General features: G+C 38.5%; 2 protein-coding genes across 2 annotated transcripts in view; one reads left to right on the forward strand and one right to left on the reverse strand.

The window, feature by feature from the left end:
• Nucleotides 1-26,499, reverse strand: part of LOC133836413 (ETS-like protein pointed) — a 58,747-nt gene that overhangs the window by 28,589 nt on the left and 3,659 nt on the right. Inside the window, exons 2-3 of the mRNA XM_062266890.1 lie at nt 23,246-23,555; nt 19,907-20,003 (exon numbers count right to left, since the gene is read on the reverse strand). Coding sequence (XP_062122874.1) covers nt 19,907-20,003; nt 23,246-23,551 — 403 coding nt within the window. The 5' untranslated portion in view covers nt 23,552-23,555. The remainder of the gene's footprint in view (nt 1-19,906; nt 20,004-23,245; nt 23,556-26,499) is intronic.
• On the forward strand, nt 13,726-14,486 carry LOC133836424 (uncharacterized). The gene is made up of 3 exons (XM_062266907.1): nt 13,726-13,922; nt 13,970-14,284; nt 14,340-14,486. Exons 1-3 carry the CDS (start codon nt 13,854-13,856, stop codon nt 14,484-14,486), a joined length of 531 nt encoding a protein of 176 aa, XP_062122891.1. The 5' UTR covers nt 13,726-13,853.

Here is a 26,499-nt window from a genome sequence, read left to right on the forward strand (position 1 = left end):
TAAATCAATTTCCATCGCAAACGTGTAATTTGTGCAATTGCACTGAGAACTTGATGACAGCTGAGAGAGTGAGAATCTTTCCCCAAAAGTCAACAAGGATTCATTACGAAATAATTGTAAATTGTATCTCGTTGTTTTCGGGTCGCACACCTTTAATTGTCGTGCAGGGAAATTAGCAACGGAAAATGGCAGCCAAAAGGCAAACAACCAAACAACTAAACCGCAAAGCAACGCAACGCAATGCGAACCCAGCTGAGCTCAATTCTCTGTTCCAAGCCAGGCCAACAACATTATTAAGTATTTGCTATTGACTTCCGGTCGTTAGATATTTCATTACCAACTCGATGGACTCGGAGTCGGAGTTGAAGACGGAGTCTGGGTTGGGGATTTTCTCTTTGCTCACGAAACGCAAGTCAAAGAGCTTCATTCTATTAAATTGTGGCTAAAAGTTCTGCTTTTCTCCCTCCTCTAACTCTCTCTTGAGTCTATCGATGATGTTGTTTAAATGTGCGTTACAAAACTGTATCTAGAGATACTTTTGTATCTGCTGTTTGCCAGTGTAATTTACTTCTTTTTGTCTTTGGCTCTGCTCGATGTCCTTTGATATTTATTCAGCTGGAAATGACTTCGGCCTCAGGATATACATGGGCTCTTCTCTCAACTAATTTGATTCAGCTGCGATTGAAGTCGAAGTCAGCGAAGTCAACAAGTTGCTGACGCTTCACTCGAACTCGTAATAAGTACGTAAATTATGTCAATAAAAAGGGCGACACCACAAATTATATAAAAAGGCGAATGCAAATTCAAACAAGTTCTAGGAAAACGCCGTGAACATAAAATATTACTCGTATATACAAATTGACGATAGATTGCATAAACTAAATATCGCATCGAGGAGAATATTTCTTTTGTTTTCCACTCGCTGCGATTCCTCGAATGCGCTTTATGCTTTTCAATTCTGGATAAACACTGGAAATTATATCGAAAGCAAATAAATCAAATAATGTGCAGCCAAATTACGACAACTTCAACTTAATACAAGACATAAATAAATACATATATTTGTATATGTATATGTATGCATGACAGTCCCCTGTCTCGATGGGATTGCATTGGATTGGATTGGATTGGATGGAGCTGATAGTGGGGTGTTTTCATTTTCAGTTGTGTTTTCTTTTTTATGCTTTTCGATATAAAAATAATTGCAGGAATTGTGTGTGAGACGACGCCTGACAAGCAGCCGCAGCATTGGACAGATACTTGTCGCAGTCACTGTTCCTCCTCCTTTCCTTCTCCTTCTTGTTGCAGCTGAAACAGCAGCAGAAGCAGCGACGCAAGTGCAGCAGAGAAGAGAAGGCAAAAAGATCTCTGTCGTATGAAACTTACTACACCGGAAATATAAAATTACACACTCAACACTTAAATTGTGTGTGCCCGCCTCAGTCTGCCAGTGTGTGTGTGTGAGTGTGTGTGCTTCTCACATGTTGCATGCTGCAAGAGAGTGGAGAAGCAGACGCAACTCGGGTGCAACTCAAATCGAAGTATGTCGAATATTTGGTGTAAAAAACAATCGAAATAAATGATATAATTAATTGCCACTTTGATGAGGGTAGGTAGAACAACATATAAAACAACAACAAGATGATAAATGCAGCCACCTGAAGAGTGTGATAATTGTGGCAACTACTACAACGTGATGCATCCCTAGTATTATTACATTTCAGTTGTGCAAAAATAAAGAAAAGCAAAGAGAAACCAATTGCAATTGAGCAGCGAAATTCGCAGAAACTCAAATTCCCACGCACTTGAACTTGAAATTCTTTTTCAGGGCCTCAAGTACTGGAACTCAAACATTATTTTGACATACTCACACTCACATAGAATATTCATATTTGTTTTAGACCCAAATCGCCAGATTCGACTCGAATTACCAGCAGCAGGACAATAAGAAAACGCGACGTCTTCTTCAGCTTTTACCTGCTAATCCTTCGTTCCCAGTTCCCAGGCGAGAGCAGACAAAGAAGGTCGGGTGAATACCCTGTGCACTCTGCGCGGCATGCTCGACTTTGCTATCAGCATGCTTGCAATTCATCTTCAGAGCCTATCACTTACTCTCCTCGATCAAGGACTCGCAGTCTGGCTCCAAGAGTCGTGGGAATACGAAATCATTTTTCGTTGCCTTTCATTTCATTTTGTTTTTTCTTTTTTCGGGGGCACCGATTAAATTCTCAAGCTCAAGCTCAGGCTCGCTCTTGTCTCCCCCTCGCCATCTCCATCTTTACTCCCACAGCCTTAAGTGACTGCTTAGTCACCTGACCAGGTAGCTGGCCAAGTAATTGGTTAGAGCGAGCGAGCGAGCAGTGATTGTCTGATAGCGAAATACCCTTGCACCATTCTCAAAATGAGGACCTGACCTCTCTCTGGGACTCCCCTAAAGTATCCCTCCGAGTTGGCAATATAGATACCACCACGATATAGGGGAGATAACTGTCTGTGTCGTCGAGTAGTTTCGTTCCAAGAACTACGACCACTCGATACTCGATGCATGAGTAATAGATAGATATTTGCGCTATCTAAACAAGTCGAAATAACGCGCTGTCTGTGCTTCTATGACGACATTGATTGCTCCCTGTTCACAATGGTCTCTCATTCAATTTGCCTTCAATGCGAAATGCAGGGGAATCTCAAAGCGACATTTTTTCTGCTTCAGTTGCTGCTGCTTTAATTGCCGTCTTTCAATTTTAATTTCATTCAATTAGCCTATGGAAATCTGACGAAAAAATCAACTAAAAGAACTACTACAATACTAGTATATAGAAGAAGATCGCGATCTGCGCGTGCGCAAAGCATCTTTAATTGTGGCTAGTTAGTCAGTCACTCTCTGACAGTCAGTTAGTCAGTCAGTCACTCTTTAATTGATGGTGGGCAGTACACACACTTTTCCTAATTGCATTTGCTCTTCGAGTTCCAAGCGTCTTTCTATCTCAACTCGTTCATTAGGGGAGCCAAGTTGGGAAGCAACATTCGCTGCACTTGCAGAATTATCTAAGATCAGAGAGAAAAGCATCTTCACGTTGAAATGCAGTTTTGATTAAGTTATTGCAGAAGTCACTTTCAATTAGATTAGGATTTAATTCATAGAGAGAGGGAAGTGGAAAAGGGATTTGGTATATTGAAATAAATATATTTGTATATTCTAAATTGCCAAAAGCAATTTTATCAGAATAAAACTCAATTCAGAGTGAATGAATTTTTATGTCTTTAAAAATTAATTTGTGTATTGTCAATGAATTCTACAAATTATACGAACTATGTATATTAGTCACTTGGATGCAATTCTGAGAAAAGAATCGATGAGATTTCTATTTGTTTTATTAAAATTGTAGTATTTATTTTTATACCAAGGAAAAAACGACTACTTAGTAAGGGTTTTAGTTGCTTTGGCTGACAATCTGGTCTATGTGATCTATGGTATATTTTGAATAAAGGACAAAAAATATACCACATATAACCTTTTTGTGTATTTATAGTATATTGCACAATATTTATTTGGTATATTTTAAAATGAATACCGCACTGTTTTGATATTATTTTTACTTGTTTATTTCTATTTTTAAAAATTTGCAAATATAAAAGTCGAAAGTATCACAATAAACTGCTCGAATTATTGCAATTTTATTTATTTTCAGAAATTATTTGAACGATGAATATAATATGATTCATATTCGAAATTGAGAGGAAATTCTCTCTAGATTTTTATTTATTTATTGAAATTTGTGGTATTTTTTAAATTGCAAAAATATCTTCGCCAAAAGTAGCTCAATAAATTCTATGATCTATTGTTATTCATTTCATTTCTATAACACTCACTTTAAATTACTTTTAAATTCGGAGAGAACAGTTTATTTATTTTATGAAATTATATTTGTATAATCTAAATTCAATGGCAATAAATTGTACACATTATGGAGACTCGCCTTCGAAAAATTATATTTGCAATTAATGGCTCATATATTTCCCTAGGTAATCATATCTGCAAAGACAAAAGTTAAAGAAGAAAGCGACTGAGGGAAATAACAAAAGCAAAAACAACAGCAACAACAACAATTACGACAACACTAATGAAAATGTTTATTTAGCAAACGATCAACACAAAATACAATTTATATAGACAGGCCAAAGTCAATCGATAGCTAGCTAGCTAGTGTGTGTTTATGGGGACTGGAAATCCCCAACAAATGTTGGAACAAATGTTAAGTTAAGACTTGGGAATACTCTGTAAGAATGTTGACAATGCAATTGAAATGTATTTAAAATCGAAAGTATGTAAACAAAAGAAAGAGGTGTCTTCTACTGCAAGGTATTTTCTACTTCTTCTGCAGTCTAAACTACCCTCCCACTCCATCATATGCAGGGTATAGAACAACGTGAAGCCCCCAAGCAGTTTTATGTAATAAAATTGATGATCAAACGAAAACTCTCACATTTTGTGAATGCAGCGCGGGTGTTGAAGGAGTGCAGGAGGTGAGTGGGAGTAGAAAGAGAGAGGGAGAGTAAGAAAGAGAGGTGCAACTAGCAACGGAACTGAGATCAATCGTCCACCATCGAGCAATGGGTTCAGTTTTGGTTAAAGGCGAATAAATTAATTTTTAATATGTTGGCTTTGCTTTCTGCTGCTTCTGCTTCTGCTGCTGGCACAACACATTATTGTTTTTCATATTTGTTCAGCAGCATCTTTATGGGTGTATTGTTTCAGCAACAACAACAACAATGGCAACAACAATTAGAACAACATCAAGATTAAAGAACACAAACAGACTGCGCGGCGTTTTTGTTTCAATGAATTTTGTGAATTTGGTTTCGTTTCGTTTGGTTTCGCTTCGGCGGAACTTGTCATGTTTATAAACAATTGCCAAACTAAAGCAACGGGTTAATATTATGCTAAAATTCGTGTAAAAGAATTGCCAAATATAAATATAGTTCGATCTATATATATTTAACAATATGGGGCAATATATTTGGCCAGCAAATTGGGTGCACAATAAATTCGGAGAGAGATAGAGATGGAGAGAGGGAAGTTGCGACGAAGTCGCATCCGAAAAAAAAGCGCATTGTTTATTTTTTAGCTCGAACGTTTTTTTCGAGCAGTTGGAAAAACATCAAACGACACGCTAGGGAAAATTGGAAAAGCAGAAAATGAACAACGCAAAAAACGAATTTTACGATTCTCGAAACGATTTGTTATCGACTCTCGCATGTTTTTCAGCCTCCTTCATCCTGTGTTTGCCCCTTTCGAGTTCTAATCGTAATTATAACACAATTATGAGTGCTCCACTCTCTTGGAGGGGGAGAGGGGAAAGATCTCTCCATATAAGATGAGGTGTTGTTGCAGTCGATAGATAGATCAAAGCATTCGCTTTTATGTTTGTTGCCATTGCACTTGTTGTGGCTGCACTGCGTCTGCGGGGATCTGGAGCAGATGCATTCAAAGTGTGAGTGTTTTGTGAGTGTGAATGCGAGTGCGAGTACTCGCTAGAGGTGTGAAGAAAAGGCGGAGCGAGAGGGAGGCAAGCGGAAAGCCGCCGAATGTCTGATATCAAACAGACACTTTGGCAACTGTTTGAAGTGCAGTCATCGAGATTATGATTACATGTGACTAGCGAGCATGAGTGTACAGCTATTCACACTCACACCTTGCACTCGCCTACAAATTGTTTAAAAAGCAACACAATAAACTTTATGAAAGGAAGTGCCAATTACATAAGATAAGATGAGTTATCTATAGCAAGTAATTGTTCTAAAATGAAAATATATTCTAAATACAATTACTTGAACAAATGAATGAATATGATTCACTAAAGTATTTATTTGTTTTATCAGTATTTCATAAATCAATTCAGAAATTGATGGATCACCTAATTGGAGGCTGATCTTTCAGTCGAGCTGTTAATGAAATCAACCTTTCAGCCCCAACATAAACACTACATGAGTAGGATATCCCGCGAATCACGAATACGAGTATATATATATTCATATTCGTGGTCGTTGTTGTGGTTTTATGAGGTTCACATAAATCGCATGAGCAACAAAAACGAAATTTTAATCAACACTCATTAAACTCTACAAGATCGTCGGCAATATAATTAAGAGAAATTATGTTTCCACCACGGCGCTACGTTGACTTTGACGACGACGACGTCGAGTAGCCGACCTGTTGGATCAATCGACCGCAGCAGCAGCCACAGCATCCACAACAGCAACTCGACAGAGATTTGCTGTTGTTGTTTAACAATTTCGCAATTCAGCTGTCGATCATTTCATTCATAAAATGTGCATGGCACGGCATGAGGGAGCCCCTCAAACACACACTCATGAATACACTCACACACACATTCATTCATTCACACAGCTCACACTCACAGCTCGCGAGTGATCTGGAAACTCACAGACATCCGCACACGCTGGGTTAATACCCAGCCACCCGCCTGCTCGATCGGTCCACTACAAACGAAGTGATTAATTCATGTAGAGCCTCCTTCCCCCCAACCCCTCACCCTCTCAAGCAGCCCCCTTACAGATCTGGCCTGTCCAGTGTGGCCAGTCAACGGGCCCCCAGCGATTCTCCTTCGTTTTCTCAATGAAACTGGTTTCGTCAGTTCGATAGCTGCTCTCTATATTGTTGTTGCCGTTGTTGATATTGGGGCTTATGTTATTATATTCATCCTCACCTGATCCCCAGCAGCTGCTCATCCGGTCAATGTGAGAAAAAATACACAACAGCATGCTGCCGTAGTTGCTTTAGCTGTTGCAAAAAATAAATACAGCAACAAAAAGTGGTAAAGAAAAAAAATAGACAAGCGCTGCACGAAACGCATGCAACTTTTTCTTTTTCGAGCTGATCATTTAGCCAGATATTGAGACAGAGTCCGAGTCCGAGTCCGACTCAGAGTTGGAGTCATGAATGATGTTTTGTGGGGTGCTGAGCCAAAGCAAAGCAAATGAAATGCGAAAGCTGTTGCTCAGGATATCTATCTTGGCATTCAAATCAGCCACGAGAAAATCCACAACACAAACAACAAGTGGCAACTCCAACCCATTTAAGCATCCGCAGTTGCAGCCACAGCAAAAGGAAGCAGCTCAGAAAACAAAAAAAAAAACTTCAACTGGAACTGGAACTGGAAAATCGCTAGGCTTTTCCTCCACAGTCACAGCCACAGTCTGCGGAAGTTGGCCAAGTTATGTGTGTGTAGAAAACAGTTAATGCACACAGGATATGTTTCCGCAGCAAACTAGTTCTCTCTCGATTCTCTAGTCTTCTCTTCTCTCTCTCTTGCTTTTCGCACTTATCACAGTTATTAATTATCAATTCATTAGCATACGAAACAGTGGGCGAAGAAGAAGAGTTGGGCCAGTCCAACATTAAGGCCAGTTCTTGATTGAGTTTTAATTGGTTTGGGAAACGCGCTTTAATATTTTCACAACTTTGCCAACTTTGAATTATGCATTCATTTATTTATTTATGCCATGGGAAGTTGGATACCGGTCAATCACCCAATGGGAGCAACTGTTCAAACTATTAATTGATTAATACTGAATATTGTTGAATATATGGCAACCCTTAATACATCTGATCACCTTGCAAAAATCGGTGTTGAACATAAATTGGAGATCGGTCAGACTTGCAAGTGTTTCTGTATTCTTCTTCTAAACTTCTAATTGGCTGTTTGTGTGCTTTGGTAGAAATATAAATCAACGTAAAAGAAAACTGTATTTTCATTCAATAAATATAATATTTAAGGCTCAATTAACAGCAACAAAAAAGTGCAATAAATTACGAGGCGAAAGGTAAAGTTGGGGAGGAAGAAGCCGCATTTTAAAGCGCAAGATAAACTCGCTGGGATGCTGATCACATCAGCAGCATCAACTGCGGCTTCAACAAACAACTCGCAACAACAGCAGCAACAACAACAAGATCGTTGATCGTGTGGAGATGCTGTCCAGCTGAAGATGTCGAGAGAGTTGAGAGCTGAGCTGTGTAGCTGTGGCGATGGGGCAACTGAAATACAGTAGCAAACAACAGTAGCCGGCAAACAAATTACACACAATTCCAACTCCAAACAGAAACTTCACAGCATCCACAACAGCAGCAGCAACATGAAGAAGAAGAAGAGCGAACAGCGAACAACAGCGACAACATTATTATCTCTGCTTTATGTCCGAGCTTGAAGCTGGCGCTTCAGCTGGCACCCCAAGATGATGATGATGATGATGATCGTGATGATGACGATGTTGTTGGGCTGTGATGATGATGATGATCACGTTCTGTCGTCGTCGTCGTAGACTTAAGAACCAAAACGAATCAACTCTCGAGTGTCGTCGAGCTACTGTTCAATGACTGTGGATGGATGCTTCGGCTTTGCTTGCTGTTCTCTGTTCGCTGTTCGGTTGGTTGTTCGCCTGGTTTTTCGGTTAGTAAACCGGATGTTCCTAATCATTGCTAGTTTGCCTCAAATTAAATATGCTTCGTGTGTGCACACACACACACACACACACACGCATTCATACTCATAGATAGGCCGCATATATCTTTTGTTTGTGAACGTCGTATTTCGTAGATGCAAAGATACAGAGATTCATGCGCAAAAGAATAGCTAAAGCCACAGCGCAAATTATGAATGAATATTAAGCAAAGGCCTCCGCTTCTCCACTCTCCACTCGCCTCCTCCTCCTCACCCCTTTTGATTGACTCTGACGCATCTTGAGCTAACTGTTTGCTAAACACATACAGCTAGCCAGATAGATACATAGATAGATAACTCTCTAACGTTACTTCCGGCTCTGAGTTTTGCCAATCAAGTCGCAAAACGACTTGTTTATTCATTCATACTCATTCGCATTTGGCCGGGAGGCCAATTTAATTGATAGAACTCGACAGAGGCCACCACACATTCATAAATTCATTTTTATGAACATCAATTAGCAATAATTATTCATTGGGATCCACTCCACAACTGCTAAATTGGAGCTACAACAATTTGAGATACATTTGTTTGATTGCAGATGCAATTTCAATAAACAACTTTATAAAGTCTGTGGAGAACTCTTTCGAGATCTTGCCAACAGGAAGTGGAAATTATCGATATTCGTTCGAATTATTTGTTATCACAAAATACTTTTGCTAACCTGACTGATTGATTGATTTATTAGAGCAGGAAATTTCCGAATTTTTGCTCCATTTTCAAATAGAAACTTGACTATTTCTTTGCTTTGAATCATTTTCAACAACTTCAGAAATTCTCCCATTGATCGAGACTTGTTTAATAGCTTTCACACACTCAAAACAAAGTTATAACAAAGCGATTAGCCATTATAGTCTTTTGAATAGTCATTTGGAAACGGCTTTGCATAAATTAAGATACAAAACACCGAAATGTATCTCTGAGGCAAACAGTAAAACAGTTTGTTTTGCTTTATGAGGATTCGGACTCGGATTCGGATTTGGATGCCGTTTGGTTTGTTTGACAAATCTATGGCCATTAGTTGATAACAATTAAGATGAAGACATTCGAGACCGCAGCCTTATAAAGTGTGACGGAAAGCATTTAGAGACCCGAAAAGATAAAGCAAAGAGAAGAGAAGTCAAAGTCAAAGTTGAAGTCGATGTCAGCGACCATTATTAATTGTTTTATAAATAAGATTTCATTTGGAGCAGACTTCGAATGGCGCCTGCTTCCCACTTGCCCACAAATTAAATCAAATCAAAAGAAACGAAACGAAATCAGTTTAATTTCCTCATAACAAATTGACAGTGGGCAGCAGCTGTGGCTGTGGCTCAATGAAGATGCAATTTGAGTTCGGTAATAAGCCCACGCTGCAAACTGAGCAGCAGCAATAATAATAATGCGAACTGGACTATCAAGTGCTGTCCAGTTGGATGGCGTGTGCAATGTGGAGCAGCAGCCACAAACACCTGGCTGTGATCTTGCCCTTGCCTTGTTCTGTTAAACTGGAAGCTGCGTCTCTACACAGAGAGAAACAAATTTAGATTGAACAAATCTTGAGTTAAGATTCTTTCGATCTTGAAGAGAACAATCTTGAAATATGAAAGAGAGAAACAAATTTAGATTGAACAAATCTTGAGTTAACATTCTTTCGATCTTGATAATAACAATCTTGAAATATAAAATAATCTTAAACAAAGACTTTTACACTAAATATGCATTTTTAAATTTAAAAATCTCATTTTCAAATCTTGCGATTAAGATTCTTTCCATCTTGAAAATAACAATCTTGAAATAAGAAATAATCTTAAACAAAGACTTTTACACTAAATATGCATTTTTAAATTTAAACCATCTCATTTTAAGATTAAGAAATCTTGATTCAAGAATGTTTTATTCTAGTTTAAGATCGCAAATCTTCATTTGAGAACTTTTCGATCTTAAACAAAATAATTGTGTTCTTGTTTCTTAAAATGATGAAATCCCCTTCCTTTAAAATTAGAACCTAATTTCTTAAAAAATAGAGAACATTCATAAATGTGTAAAAAATACTCTAAATTTAAGATTGTTTGATCTTGATTTCAAATTTTCTTGGTTCAATATTAAGATTATTCTATTCTTGAAACAAGATTATTATAATGTTGATTTTCAAGATTGGGCAATCTAGATTTTTTGAAAATTTTTGATTTTGTTATAAGAATAAACCATCTTAGCTTTTACAATCAATCTTGATCAAAAATTCTTGATTTTAGCACGTTTTTTCTTTCTGTGTATTTTTGCATTGCATTCAATTCCTTAACAAGTTCACCTTCTTCTCCCCTCTTCGCCTAGGATTTGCATACACTCCTAGAGAGGGGAGACGCATTGATCATTAGACTATTTTTAATAGAGAGAGGAAGAGAGAGAGAGAGGGAGGGGGAAGACCAGAGACCAGTTTGGGGAGCCTGCACTGAAAAGTGGTCTGTCCAGGTCGAGAGTTTCACCTGCTCCTAGTTGAGATTGCAGCTTGCAGCTTGCGTGCTGAAGTGTTTGTTGGCAGCCAGAGAATAACGCAACGCAAAACACAAGACACAAGACACAACAGATTCACAACTTGCATTTGTTGCACCACCTTTCCGGTGGCATGCCACTTTGCTACCTAAACAAGCGAATACTAGAAAGGGGAATCGAATCGAATCGAATCGGTTCGGTTCGAGTACCCGAAAATGTTTCAACAAGACGCCAATGCGATCAATGACAAACTAATTTATGCGCCCAGCAACAAATCTTTTGGCTCAAATAAACAAAACTAAATGATACCCAAGTATATACACATGGATGGCATAAATTAACTTCCGATCTATATGTATATGTATATATATCTTGGAATGTATACAAATTTATGCTCAGTCACAAGTGAGTCGCTGCTCCTTCTGCCGACTTGGGATTGCGACTGAGATGCTGAACCTGAGATGCTGGTGTTATGGTCAGCATCAGGCGGCAACAATTAAAAATGCAAGCGAGCAACAAAACACTCAATAAAATGCGTTGATAAATTGCGCCAAGCATCAAAGGCAACCCACTGAGTCGATGGCGCTCCACAAAGGCAATCGGGAGGGGAGGAGGAGAAAGGAGAGGAGAAACAACAGCAGAACAACAACAACAACAGCCACTTGCAATCTTGCCATGAAAATTTATCGATTGTTTTTGTTTAGAGCATACTCGATACTCGAGTCGAGTCGATCGCCTTTTTCTTTGCCATAGACACAAAAGCGCCATCGATCGAGAGCAGAAAAGAGCAGAGCAAAGTGAATGTCAGGTGGAAAAACAATCTATTGCAAGCCAACAGCAAATTGCCACATTTGGTTGGATTCTTCAATTAGGCAACGATTAATCTGAATCATTGCCGATGAACTAAACGTAATCTTGCAGCATTTTGATGGGCCATCAATAAGTCGATGACACAACTAATTGCCGATCATAAGTGATCGATTCTAAAGAAGATTAAAGATCGGGTTTAAATAAGCATAACTAAACATACTTTTTATTGATTTCAATATCTATTAAATTGATAGATGGACTGGCTGTAAAATAAAGCACTTTGCCTAATCGTTTACTATCTTTCAGCTGAAATGATTTGTGCAAAACTTAAACAAAGTGTATTTCCATCTTAATGGCAATCTTGGCCATAGTTGAGCTCACATTCAAAATGAATGCCAAAAAAGTGCCGCCACCGAATGGCTTTTAATTCAAATGACAATTAAAAGCAACGCATTTTGGCTTAACAGCTTTTCTCTTTGTCTTATTCGCTTGAAAAATGTGCTACAAATTATGACAAGGCATAAAAAAAAAGGAATGGAATGGAAAAAGGTCAAAAAGCAGACGATTCAATGGCTGCGCACTGGGCCAAAAAGTACTTCATATTTGCCTCGTAGCGTATTTTGTACTTCATATGTTGTTAATTTGTACGTTTTTGGGCCAATTGAAGCGTTAAATTATCAATTGGACTTAAAGCGAAGTGAGGGGTGGGCAGCAGCGTTAAATTGGCCCAAAAGGCTTATGGGTTTGCCTGGGCCCAGATGGACACGCTTCAACTGCTTCTCCTGGAGAACTATCTACTATATGTTGCATTCCCCCTCCCTTAGTTCTCTTCTCTTCGGGGCAGGCAACTGGAAAATTGTGCAGTCAATGCCCAATCATATCATAGCGAGTGTGTTGCAGGTGTGCCATATTTCTCAAAGCCAACGATCGACAATATTGAGATACTTTTTCGGTTGCTTAGATACTTCGTTCGTTCGTTCGTTCGTTACACACATGCTCCAGATACGACATTAGATTTCATATTTCATCGATTTACGTTTGTCAATCGAATGCTGGCCATTGCATTATCAATTGGTCAAACTGCCTTTTGCCGCTTGTTGCAAGTTGGCGGCAGATAATCATTTGGCCAATTGATGCAGTCCCCAAGAACTGGTTTCAATTTGTTGGCAATTTGTTGTTGCACATCCAAGTATCTGCTCGATTTATGGATGTGGACACGTTGCCTTTTGTTGCACCAACTAATTGATTCATATTTCTCATTGCGACGGCATTTCACAGCAGCCACAGCGACATCAGCAACAGAAATAGTTTTAATCGCATTCCGTTTTACCTTTTCGAATATCTTTTAATAGGTTGCCAGATTTGGTAGTTATGATTAATTGAATTTAGCTGAAGATGGGCATTAAATGCGACGTCCACTTAATTATTTTAATTATCAAAGCATAATGCAAAAACATGTTAATAATGGAAATTATTTATGAGCAAGTTTGATTGGAATTTCCGCAAATAACTGATTAAGCTGAAGGTTGCTTTAAATTCGAATTAAATACTTTCCTCCTAAACAGTTTTAAAGTGAGTTTTAATTGTTTAAATTTATTCATTTTTATAGCTTTTAATGAAACTTCATGCAAATCGACTTTTGAATGGATAGAAAATGTCTGTGTAAAAATCTAAAGCATACTTCTGAGGGCAACGAAAATATTTCATTAAACGACAAGTCGAATAGGGAATATTGCTAACAAATTATTATTATACAAGTGCCATAGACTTTGTTTTGTATAAATATCTATGACAAGTCATAATTTATTAAATAAATGCATTTTTTATTTTCTTTAGCTTAGTACTGGAAAAATAAAAAATATGTTGCATACTTTTAAGCGCAGCATTAAATGGAATGTTTTCTTTGCATATAATTGCAGGGTATTGCGTGGGCGACCAAAGTTCATGTAATTTTTAAATATTTGCGAGTCTAAATCGATTATCAAAGCCAAATTAAAAGTTAATCGCTTGTTATTCGACTAAGCGTAGAAGGTTAGTTTGGAAGCGAACGAGATGAGAGCTGGATTGTTGGAAAATCTGTTGCTCTTGTACCTTTTATGGATTTGTTTCAATGGAAATCAAGTAAGTTATAAAGACATTGCAATTACTTGCACTAATGTCATTATCAGACATTTAAGTTCAAAATGACAAACTTGGGATGTGAATCGTTCAACAAATCGTGGGTCGTCTACACGGAATGTCGACTACGGGCAATAAGTCGCAACAAGACAACGATGACAGCATTCGTGATGGTCTCAGAGCCAGCGTACAACATATTTGTGAGAGCAAGGGTACTGAGAAAGGCCAATGGATATAAGCCTTGGATAATCGACTACACCATCGACGCATGCAAGTTTATGCGGAATCGTCATCATCCGTTTGCGAAGATCATCTGGAAGCTGATCAGAGATGTGTCAACGATCAATCACAGCTGTCCCTACAATGTGAGTTCACTCACTTATATAATAATGACCAAACTCTATTTCTATCAATTTATAGGGTCTGAATGGATTAAAGGATTTCTACGATGTTTCCACCATGCCTCTTATATTGCCAAGCGGTGAATACCTTTTGAATCTCACTTGGATATTCGACAAGAAGCCGCAGTTTGTTACAAATGTCTACTTTTCATACTGGGACGATTGAAAAAACAAATGTAATCCAAGCTGTGTACAAAATAAAAAGAGACAGCCGAAAAGTATGCAACAGTTTTTGCAATGCGCTGTTGAAATCAGTCAGCCTGGAAGTATGCTACACTTTTTATTGCTGAACTCAACTTAGCGACGACACACACCCCAAGGCAAGCATAGTTTGTAAATTGTAAACAGCAGCAGGCAATTAATCATATCAAATTGATAAGCATTTCGTAATTTAGCAAGCCCGAAAAAATATCAGGCACACTTAACTAATTTTGCGGCCAACAAGCCGCCTTTAACTTGGCTATGTGACAGTTGTTTGAAAGTGTGTATTATAATATTATTGAAGTGCAGATAAGACGCTTATCAGAGTCGACAACGGCCCACAAACGAAATAAGAAGCAAGTGACAAGAACTGCCAATGGCCAAAGGGGGCTAATTGAAGGTCGTTTGCTGTGGGGGAGGTGGGGGAGGGAAGGTGTGTGCTCTTGGCTTGGCACGTGCGAAGGCAACACAAGTTCAACAATCGATTGCATTGGAGATCTGGCGACGAGTTGCCCCGACTTGCTGTCACCTCTCGATCTCTTTCTCTGCCTCTTTCGCGATGCGTGCTGATTAGCCATGCCCCGGGCTTTAGTTATGTGTGTGTGTGTGTGTGGCACAGTCAAAAGCTGAGCAAATTATGGGGATGCATCAATTTAGTCATTTCCGTTCTACGAAATGTGAACTGTGAATTGAATGACAACGTCAAACGAAAGCCAATGAAATTTACAAATTTATCTCTCGAAAGGTTCTTCATTCATTTTTATGAATGAATATGAGTATTAAGTGTGAGTGCAAACATGATTAGATACGATGCCTCAATAGTTTACGTCTATTTCTTGACTATGAATGTGAAATGCGAACGGGTTTAACCCATTCATTTAAAATTGTATTTATATTTAAATTGCGAGTGCGAGTGCGCTTATCAGAGGAAGTATTTTTATCCAGGGAGGAAGTTAACCTGATCCCATTTTGAGGATACGCAGCTGGAATTGTTTTCCCGTCTGCAAATTTATTGATCAACTAATTATAGGAAAAGTAATTAAATCAGAATCTGAATCGGAATCGGAATATAGTGCGAGAAATTACATTGACCATAAATTTCATTGTGCTGGGCAATAAATAAAAGTTGAAACAAAAAGCAACATGAATGAAATTTATGAATGAATAAGAATAAGACGAGAACTCACAAATACAATTACATCTAGGTGTGTGTGTGTGTGTGAGTAAAAAGTGGCGTGCAAACGAAATATAAAACAGGCGAAGCAGCAGCTACAACTACAACAACTACAAATGAAGCGAGAACACTACACTCACACACACACGCAGACATGCAAACGAACACACGTTTATATGAATGAATGAAAAATTGTAAACGAAAAAAAAAAACAAAAAGGCAAAAAGTTGTTAACGCAGCAGTTCCACGAAAAAACAAAAACAACAACAGCAAAGCAAGAAATCTGTGAACAAGAAATTTGAAAGGTAAAAACTTAAATTAAAACAAAACTTAAATGAAAAACACGCAGCAAGTGTCGAGCGAAGAGAAGAAGAAGCAGCAGCCCCAAACCTCAACCACAACCACAATCGCAGTCGCAGCCTCTGCAGACTCAACAAGCAACTGGTTTGGCAGCAGCAGCAGCAACAACAACAACAAGAATAAGAGGAGCAGCTGTCCACAAATGTGCGTTAGGCGGTTGGGGAGTCGCAAGTCCAAATTATGAATAAATAAAGAGCAACAACAACAGTAACAGCAGCAGCAACGGCAGCGGCAGAGGCAGAGGCAGCGGCAGCTAAAATCAAAATAAATACACTCAAAAGACACAAACACAAAACGCGAGCTGAGACGCGCCCACGTCGCAGTCGCTGTCGCAGTCGACGCCATCAAAGCTGCAGTCGAAGCCGAAGCCGGTTTGCAGGAACTTTGTTGGGGGGCAGCAGCACAACACACGCAAAAAGGAAGGAAACAAGCATCAAGCATCATCAACACACTGAGAGTGAGTGCAAGTGCGAGTGAGAACGAGAGCGAGAGGTAGATAGAAAGAACTTCAACAAAGCAGCAAATCGAAAAAATAACAAAAACAACTCAAGTTCCCCTCGATGGCCGCAGCCAAAAGCATAAATGAAAAGACAAAAAACAAAACGCAGGCAGGCAGCCCCAAGTTATATTGTTGGTGTTGTTGTTGCGGCTGTTGCTATTCCCCATTCATCAACTGCATTTCAACGCCGCGAGGCGATCAAGCAACAACAGCAGAAGCAGCAGCAGCAGCAACAGCGACAGCGCCGCAGAACAAAACCAGAAACTTTTCTACTCGCACCGTAAGTATGAATGAAAACGAACGTGTTTCTTTTTTTTTGTTGTTGTTATTGCTGTCTTCGGTAGGCAGAGAGGCGCGAGAGTCGATCGACCGAGCGCATGAATGAATTGAAGTGAGCGCCAAGTGAGCGCCCAAAATGAATGAAAGTAGTGGCGCTCTCTCTCTCTATGGTACTCTCTCGCTGCTCTCGCTCTGCTGCGACACCAACAGCAGCAGCAGCAGCGCCCTCTGCCGGCTCTCTTTCTCACTTATACATGCGAGGCGCGTAACGAATACGAATAAGTGTGTGTGTGTGTGCGAGTATTAAATAAATTTTATATTTGCCTTACTTTATTCATCGCTGTTTTGTGGCTGGCTGGCAGCGGATTGTTGTTGTTATTCTTCAAAGTTTATGATTAATATGCGCTGATTAAAAGGGGCGCAAAAAAAATATGCACGCACACATCAGCAGCATTTAAAATAAGGGCAGGCTGGATACACGCACACACACACACACACACAAACTCTGCCAAGTATAAGTAAGCGTGTGTGTCCCTGCACATAATGTAAACTAAATTTACGTGACGCGCTCTTCGCAGTGCTCCCCTTATTTCAATATTATTATTGTTATTATTATTATTATTTTCAGCATCTGCGCAGTTGTCGCCTGCTTTTGTTTCGCATGTTTTTTGTTGCCATTTCGATGGCCGCCGATCTTCTAGCGGCCGCAGATAACTGCAGGAGCAGGGAAAGGGACAGCAATAGAGAGGGCGATCGATGGAGGAAGGGGGTGGCCGAAGGGGGGAGAAGGGGGAGAAGAGCGAACTGAGAACTGAGAACGAAGAGTGTATGGAATAGTTGGCCACTGACTTTTGTCGTGCGATTGCGTCGCGTTGACATTGAAATTGTTTGGGTTTTTTTTTTGTTGTTTTTGTTGATTTTTACGCAGCGATAAGGCATAAATACTTTTTGGGCACATATGTATGTGAGTATGTATACGTGTGTGTGTGTGTGTGAGGGTATGACGACTGTGTGTGTGCAGACAAAAATATCTCATTTTGTGATTTGTTTTTATAAACAACATTTAATTCGGACACTTCAGCCAGCTGCCAATGCATTGTTCTGAATTATTTGTCTCACAGCAATGTAAAGATATACACAAAAAGTATCTAAGAGATACGTTAGAGTAGCTAGAAATTCAACTAGAAGTAGAGGAATTTCAAATATACATAGGTTAGAAAATCAACTCAAGTGCTTCAAAGTATCTAAAAGATTCATTCCAAATTATAAGAAATACGTTAAAACAGTAAGAAATATCTAGAACTTCAACTGGAAACTTTTCTATTAGAATATGAATTGGTGACTTTTAGCACTATTTATAAGAAAATGGATTAACTATAAATTCATAAGTATCTATAAGATACATACATAAATATTAGTCATCAATAAGAGTAGCCATTCGATACTTTTCAACTTGTTGCTTTCAGCATTATCGAAATTCTTATACCTAAAACAAGTATCTATAGATTACGTTTGGATTAATTAGAAATGCAGCTGACCATGGAAAGTTTGGACTCTAAATGAATGCAACGAGTAATCGCAATGAACTTTTTACCTTGGTTCACCACAAACAGCTTAAATTGAATACTAGATTGGATTTGTTAAACACACACTGTTACACTGTTGTTGGCAGTGTTTTTATTGTTAGAACTTCTCAGCATTGTGCCGCAGTGGAAGCATTGCGTTTCATCAGCATTCACACAGCAAAGATGCATACAAATTACCATAAAACTGTCAGATACATTAAGACATAAATACACACACACATTGAGGGTGTGTGTGTGTAATAGAAGCAGCATGCAACAGCGCATAACAGTGGACAAAAGTGTAGAAGTAGAAGACGCATGCCAAATGAACAGCGACAACGACGACGACGACGTTTTGTCACATAACGTATACGCAAGGTATTTTGCCAGAGTGAGTGACTGACTGACGTATTGCCTGATTGACAGCAGCAGGAAAGCGAAGAAGAGGAGGAGAAGGTGAGGAGAAGGAGGGGAGGAAACACGCAGTGCACATTTAAGATATTTATTTCGTGTATTTGAAATGCAAATGTGTTTGCCAGAGGCAGAAGAATGAATGAATGAATGACTTGACTTGGGGGCGACGAATAAGTAAATGAGTGCCTGAGTGAGTGAATGAGTGAGTGAATGAATGCGCATAGCAGCAGAATGAATGAATCTGTAAGTTCGCTTGGCACTTTGCCGGCATGTTTTGGGGCGAGGTGCTGCCTGCCACTGTTTGTTGCCTCTGAATGGACACCGGAAATAAACGACGTGACTTTTTATGAAAATATTAACCAACTACAACAAATACATAGAGAGAGAGAGAGAGAGAGAGTGAGAAGAATTCTCTATTGCTAATTGCTGTGCAGAACGTCTTTCACTCAGCTGTTGTTTTTATGCTGCTTTTTTTTTGTTTTTGTGCAGCACTCCAATCACAATTTTCATACGCCGTGTGTGCGCCTTGTTTTGTGTGTTTGTTCTTATCTTATCGCAAAATAATTTGTATTTGGTATTTTTTTTATCGCCTGCGTTCAAAAGGCATATGTGAATAATAAAATGGCAACAACAAATCGCACAGCCAAAGAGTCTGAGAACATGACTGATGATGTGAATGTGAGTGTGAGTGTGTATTATTTTTGATACTCTTACACTCACAAACACATTCACTTAGACACAGACATACTCAGTAGTCTCGGTCTCAGTTCCAGTCTCAGTCTGAGTGCAAAGATAGCGCTAAAAGAACCGATCCCAACAACTCAACTGAACCGAAGCGAGTCGACAGTCGACAATCGGAGAAGAGAAATATACGAAAACATTCGCACAACATATTGCTATTTAATTATTTCCATTTCTCAGAAGTCTGTTATCTGGAAATGCCTTCAGCATTAGCCCCCATATACCAATTGGGTTAATAGTTATAGCATTGTGTTTGTTCTTTTTGCAATTCACTCGCTATACTATAAACTATAAAATAACATATTGTTATTGTGTTCGCTCTGACTTAGTGATTTACGGATTTCTTTACTCACCCAGCGAGCCCTCGTGATCTGAAATATCCGATAAACTGCACACGGGCAGATCCTTGCCGCCATTGATAGGCTCCTCTTTAATATATTTATTTGTAGACTGCGGATGAAAATAAAGAAACAAATTGTAGTTTAAAGAATGGATATAATAGTCAAGGAAATATATATTATCGAATCGAAGATTAGATGAGAATTAAACAGTATTTAATTTTATCAGATCGCTACCAAATTTTCAGGAATCACAATTACTATAGTTATTATTGCATATACCAAAATTCACAGCTTTAGCTCTAAAGTTACGCTTGTTATTCGATTTGTTTGATTTGCGGGGCAGACGTATGCGTGGCAAAAATGTGATACAAACTTGATCTGCGTGCAAACATAACAAATGCTATATAAAAAATTATAGCTCTACCTCTTATAGTCTCTGAGTTCCAGTGTTTCATACGGACGGACGGACAGACACACAGACGGACAGACGGACATGGCTAGATCGTCTCGGCTGTTGACGCTGATCAAGAATATATATACTTTATAGGGTCGGAGATGCCTCATTCTATACATATTCCTGCCGGCACAAAGTAATAATACCCTTCTACCCTATGGGTAGCGGTTATAAAAATGGTTATAGTAGACATAAAAATATTTATTATACTCTTAGATTCTACAGATTATACAGCATTTCCTTTACAACCTTAAATTATACTTTTCTTTAGGGAATCATCAAAGAAAATAATTATGTAATATGTCTATATATTATATTTTGTAATTTCAGTCAAAGATATTTAGCTAAAGACAATTTCGATGTACTTAATGGAGTATATTTATTTAAGAACTTATTAGTATACGAAGAGAAAGACATTAATAATGATTGTAATGGAACTCGTAGTCCTAAATACTTCTTGTAATAAACCTTATAACAAGTGCCGTATGCTAAATCTCAACAAAGAAAAGTGATTCCAATGCTCAAAGTGAGTTCTGTCAGATCTCAATAAATTTCAATATTGAAATCTTGCTCTAAATGAATTCAACCCTAAGCGAATTAGGTCTCAGCTGAGTGATGTTAAATGCCTCAATATTTATAAACAAAAGCCAGGCTTGATAAATTAGTTAGCAGCCCCTAAAAGGTGCCTTTCAATCGGGCGCACAATCAGAGCACGCCAACAACAACAACAGCAACAACAATAAAACAAGAAGCAAGCAGAGCAATAACATGGAATAGATTGTCCGCAATTGACAGTAGAGGCTGCATGGAAGAGAGAAGGGGAGAAGAGAAAGGAAGAGAGAGAGAGGGAGAGGGAGAGAGACTGCCCCAATTGTCGAGTCAGTCCCATGGGTCTGATCATGTTAAACGCGTTCTAATAAATTGAATTGTACATTTGACTTCCACACACAACTAGCTGATGATGGGGAAGAGAAAGAGATAGCAAACGAAAGCCAGAGAGAGAGAGGGAAGATGTGTGTGAGTTGGTGGCTGCTGTTTCGGTCGTCGTTTATTGTCGTTTATGATAATGGAGGTCAAAGTAGTCAAACGAAATGTTTCATAAATATCGTAATCAATTGACGCCAAACGGACAATTCAATTTGAATTTCGAATTGGAATTTGATTCGTCTACACTCTTCAGTCCACAGTCTCCCCGAGCAGTATTCGCTCAGCTTCTGTTACGTGGTTAGCTCCCAAAAAAAATCGAACGAAATTCAAGACGCAACTTCTGGCCAGACTTGAGATTGAATTACTTGACTGCATTTTCCACACGAGTGAACCTCGGACACTCAGGTTCATCGCAGGTCCTTTGACCAGGCTGTTGACCGAGCCCCGAGACCGGATGAAAGTGGTCAACTCAACGGTTCAACGGATATGTTTACCGCAAGTGCTCAAACTACACTCAAATGCCTTCACTTGCAAAAAAAAAAAAGAAAGATAAAGAAAAGGCTGTCTGTCGATCATCATCAGCTGATGACGAAGCCTTAGTACTGAAAGTAATGGCCATATTGAAGCATTGCCCATATTATATCGCAGCGCCATTGTCTGCCATTTTCGGGAGACTCGGACTCGCGTAGATTATTCACATTTCGGGCATGTCTGTGCTGTGTCTTTGCATTGACTATTTTCGTGCTCAATTATTGCGTGGCACGCTTATTATTCATACAGCGATCGCCCAACTCCTGGATACCCTGGAATTTAATTGCTGATCACTTTTGAATACTTGTATTTATTGTCCGCCCTGCCCATTTGTCAGACTCAAGTCTGCAGGGTGTTAAAAGTGCATAAGACACAATAGCTTAATACCTAATAATTGCGTATTGTTTCGACAGCCAAATTTAGAAACGATCGACGTGATCTGCATATCAATATGTCACCACAGATCCCAGATCCCAGCTCCAAGATCAGCGTCAAACTGTCGCCGCACGCAGCTGAAAGCTGAAGCCTGTCAAAGCTGGCATGGCATGCGATGGACACACGATCAGCGATCGACGATCGACAGTTGCAAGTAGATAGGAAGGTAGATATCAGGCCCATCAGGCTAAACGATCTGCAGGAGGAGCGAGGCGAATGTTTCAGATCGAAAGTATACAATATTTATTATGATCATCACGTGAAGTGCAATCGAAAGGTTAATCTAAAGATTAAACACTTGAAGGGCTACTCAGAAACGAAGAAGTTAAAGCTCTTAGAATCAGGAAAGCAATGTATATAGTTTTTAAAATTTGGAAACAGCATTAAGAATTATACTATTTAATTTGTATTGGAGTTGAAGATTTATTCAAAATAATCCTCAGAATAAGACATATTTCTAAAGAGACGCAGATCTTTTCAAAATGATTCTCAGAATAAAAGAAAAGAAAAAAGAAAAGAAGGAGACACAGATATATTCATCAGTTGAAGATCTATTGATAATAATCCTCATTGATTAACACTTTCAGTTAAAGATCTATTAAAAATGATCCTCATTGATCTACACTTTCCTCTCAGTTTAAAATAGTACAAGCAACAGGTCAATTTGCCAATTCTTAAATGATCATGTAGATCGAAAACGATCGTTAATGACTTATAAAGCTAATCCAAGTTCCTTTTTTATGATCTCTTAAAATGTTATATTGTTGAATGATCCTCAATGATCTTCACTTTTATCTCAAATATAAAGAGACAATTGTCAACTGATCTTATTGAACATTAGATGTTTGTACAGTTCATATCTGATCTTATTATGATCTACATTGCGATAGACAACATTAAACGTTTGATTCATATTAAATATGTTTCCCACACATCTTAATTGGATGCTCAACTAAAACTAGTTTATAAGTACCATATTTTGTAGTATTATTTAAACAACTTACCTCAACTAAACTGGATAGAAATGTGACTTTGCGATTCTTTTTCATCCGCATGTTGCTGCTGCTGTTGTTGTTGTTGCTGTTGCTGGTGATGTTGCTGCTGCTGTTGTAGTTGCTCTTGAATGGATGTTGTGGCGGGTTGAAGTTGAAGAGCTCGTTGATTTGCACCGCCCGATCGAGGAAAGAGTGTGTTGCACTTGCCGTAGCCGTTGTTGTTGCAATTGCTGCGACAGTTGGCAGCGCGGGGGGCAGCATAAATTTGGTGGCAGACAATTCAGTCTTACAAATGGCCAGTTCCATATTGTGCATTCATCTAAGTAGAGTGAGATAAACAAATGAACAATTAGAGCAAGTAAACAATTGAATATATAGTATACTAGAAACTGAGGCGCTTCAATGATTTGCGATCTCATTATTGGCCTATTACTTAGCGGGTTGTCTATGGACCTCGTTCACACCTTCAACTATCTCGGCCGCTGTTAGCACCTTTCTGCCCAATTTGAGCCAGGGATCCCTTGTTGACTCAACAAATTATGACACTCTCGTGTGAGTCGAAGAAGACGACGACGACGACGAAGAGTTTTCTTGGTCTCTTAAAAGGGGCATCAAAGTACGAGAGTACAAAATATGTACACACTAAAAGCGATCGCCGCGTTGTGCCACGAGACAACAACAACAACAACTGCGGCAAGAAGATCAAAGTTTCCGCTCCGTGTGAGCAACTCAACGGCGACAGGGCGACACAGGGCCACAACAAAAGGAGCCGCCTCGCCTCGCTTTTGGTTTGCATATAAAAGACTCACTTGTTTACACAGCATCCATCAAATACTCATGGATACACTCACACTCATTCATTTGCTCAGGTCTAAGGGGTTTGATTCTACAAATATCATTCTAATGGATCCATTTCAGCCCAACTCTGCGTCAATATTTGACTTCTTCTATTGCTTTACGAGTATTCTCCTCCCTCGGCAATAAATATATCTAGTTTGAGGCATTTGAAGCTCATTATCACAACAGCTTCCGGTTGAGTTTAGCTGCTTATCAATCTGCCCAAAGGCCGAATTTAACTGATAAGCTTGTTAAAGATTGCACATTGAAAGCTCCTCGTTGCTACTCATATTGAAATCCATCGAGTTTACCCCAAAAAAACAAAGAGTTACAAAAGAATTTCCCCCACGCACACACTTGGGCAGCTTATCAACGGAAGTTCTGCTTACGATTTGCCCAAAAAGATATCCAAACGAACCCGCACTACTTAGACCCCGATGTGGTGTATACTACTTGTATATCATATTATAAGTGAGTACACAGAGAGAAAAATAGCAACTAGAAGAGGGGGCAACTAATTTGAGAATATCAAAAAAGAAGTCTAAATAAATACATACAAAAAGCAAAATTAAGCATTTAAATCTTCATTTATTAACAATAATAATTTAACTTGATAATATACATAAATAATTCCATATTTATGTAATCAAATAAAACAAAAAATGGCAATGAGAACCTCTTTTAAAATTCTAGTTAAAATCAAAGCAAGCAATTTTGTACTTGTGATTTTTAACTATTTAATTAACAAAGAATAATTTCAGTGGCCAATTAATATAGAAAATTACACAAATATGTGTTTGTAGTCAACTAAAAAATTAAAAAGGAAAGAAAACCTTTTTACAATTTTACACAAAATCAATCTGAATTCGCTTGACAATAAATCTAAGTATAGAATATTTCATTCACCTTTGTAATCTGAGTAACTCAAGGTTTTCATTACTTAATACTAATCTATATTGTACTACATATTTCTCTCAGTGTAGAAGCCAGTAGCTGATGGCACTATAAATAACATAATACAACTTTGAGATAAAGCGCGGCAATTACGCACTTTAAATTATATTTACATGAGACTAGCTGTGAAAAGATGTGAGTATATCAGAAGAGTGAGTATATATACTATATAGTATATATATAAAAGTGTAGTAAATCTGTAGCTCAGCGCGTAGCTAAATTATGCGAGGGTCTCCGAGTCGCTGAATCTGAATCTGTTTAGATCTCTTAGAGGATTGTGGGTCTGAGTCTGTCTGTTGGGTTTGCCTGGCTAATAAGATACGCTATGCAAATAGCTTTTGGAGGAACGTCGCTGACGTCGTCGACATGTCGTCTGTATGACATACAGTTATCTACGCACGTTATCTGCGATCTGCATACACACACACACTGAAAACAGACGCCCATGCTATATATAGTACTATATATAGAAAGAGAGAACTATAGGCAGAGAGAGAGAGGAGTAGGAAAGTTGTTTCTTTAATGCGCTGATCTAACTGCATAAATTTGGTGAGTGCGCTTGTGAAATCAATTTTGATTTGATTTGCTGATTTTATGGCCGTTACTTGCCCACACTTAGAGCGAAACAACGATAGAGGGAGCGAGAGAGATGACGAATGCTGTCGCACATCAAGTGTGATTGAGTGCAGCAAAAACGAATTTAAGTTAATCAACATTTAAATGGATAATAAAATCCCTGTGTGTGCACTCGACAACAACAACAACAGCAACAACGATAACAACAACAACAAGTTTCAGTGCAATCAATTCAAATACAACAACAGTAGTGGAAAGAAGAAGCAGAAGCAAAAGCAACCGCGTCGTTTTTCGTGTTTTTATATGCATATAATTGATTTGACAGCGCAATAGTGCATAGCATACGAGTACTATATAGAAAAGTGGTGTGAACACCTATATATATACATATATATCGAATATATCGTATATATATTCACAAGTATATTCGGTCTATGCGCACTTAGTACACTTCTCACACGAAAATAATTTATTGACGCATAAACGTGGCAAAAAATAATAAGCAAACGAATAATGAATACGAATACGAATCCGAAATACGAATATGAATATAAATATATGAATATGAATTGGCGATGCAATTTGCCAGCACTTGTAATTGTAACTGAATTACTCGATTAAATACTCGTAGTAAAATTCACAGGAATTCACTCGATGCGCTCATTCAAGTTGGTCAAGTGACGATAACGCGTTCTTATCTCATTCGAGAATCCAAGTGCTGCAATCGTTTGCAATAAGCCAATTATGGGGAATCACAAATGTTTTCAAGCACTTCAATTATTAGAGCACATTCTTCTCTCAAGTTCTATATTTAAATAGGAATTTAATCACTGAAAGTTCTACATGCGCAAGGTAAAAGAAGTTGTTGCTTGAGAAATCATGGTAAAAAGTGTCTA

Source organism: Drosophila sulfurigaster, chromosome 2R (genome assembly GCF_023558435.1).
Source record: "Drosophila sulfurigaster albostrigata strain 15112-1811.04 chromosome 2R, ASM2355843v2, whole genome shotgun sequence".
In the NCBI taxonomy this organism is placed as follows: Eukaryota; Metazoa; Arthropoda; class Insecta; order Diptera; family Drosophilidae; genus Drosophila; species Drosophila sulfurigaster.

What these genes read in the sequence shown, in the direction of transcription:
- LOC133836424 (XM_062266907.1), top strand. Translation starts at nt 13,854, where the DNA reads ATGAGAGCTGGATTGTTGGAAAATCTGTTGCTCTTGTACCTTTTATGG. An exon ending in TTTGTTTCAATGGAAATCAA is followed by an intron (nt 13,923 to 13,969) that starts GTAAGTTATAAA and finishes TGTCATTATCAG; the next exon opens with ACATTTAAGTTCAAAATGAC. An exon ending in ATCACAGCTGTCCCTACAAT is followed by an intron (nt 14,285 to 14,339) that starts GTGAGTTCACTC and finishes ATCAATTTATAG; the next exon opens with GGTCTGAATGGATTAAAGGA.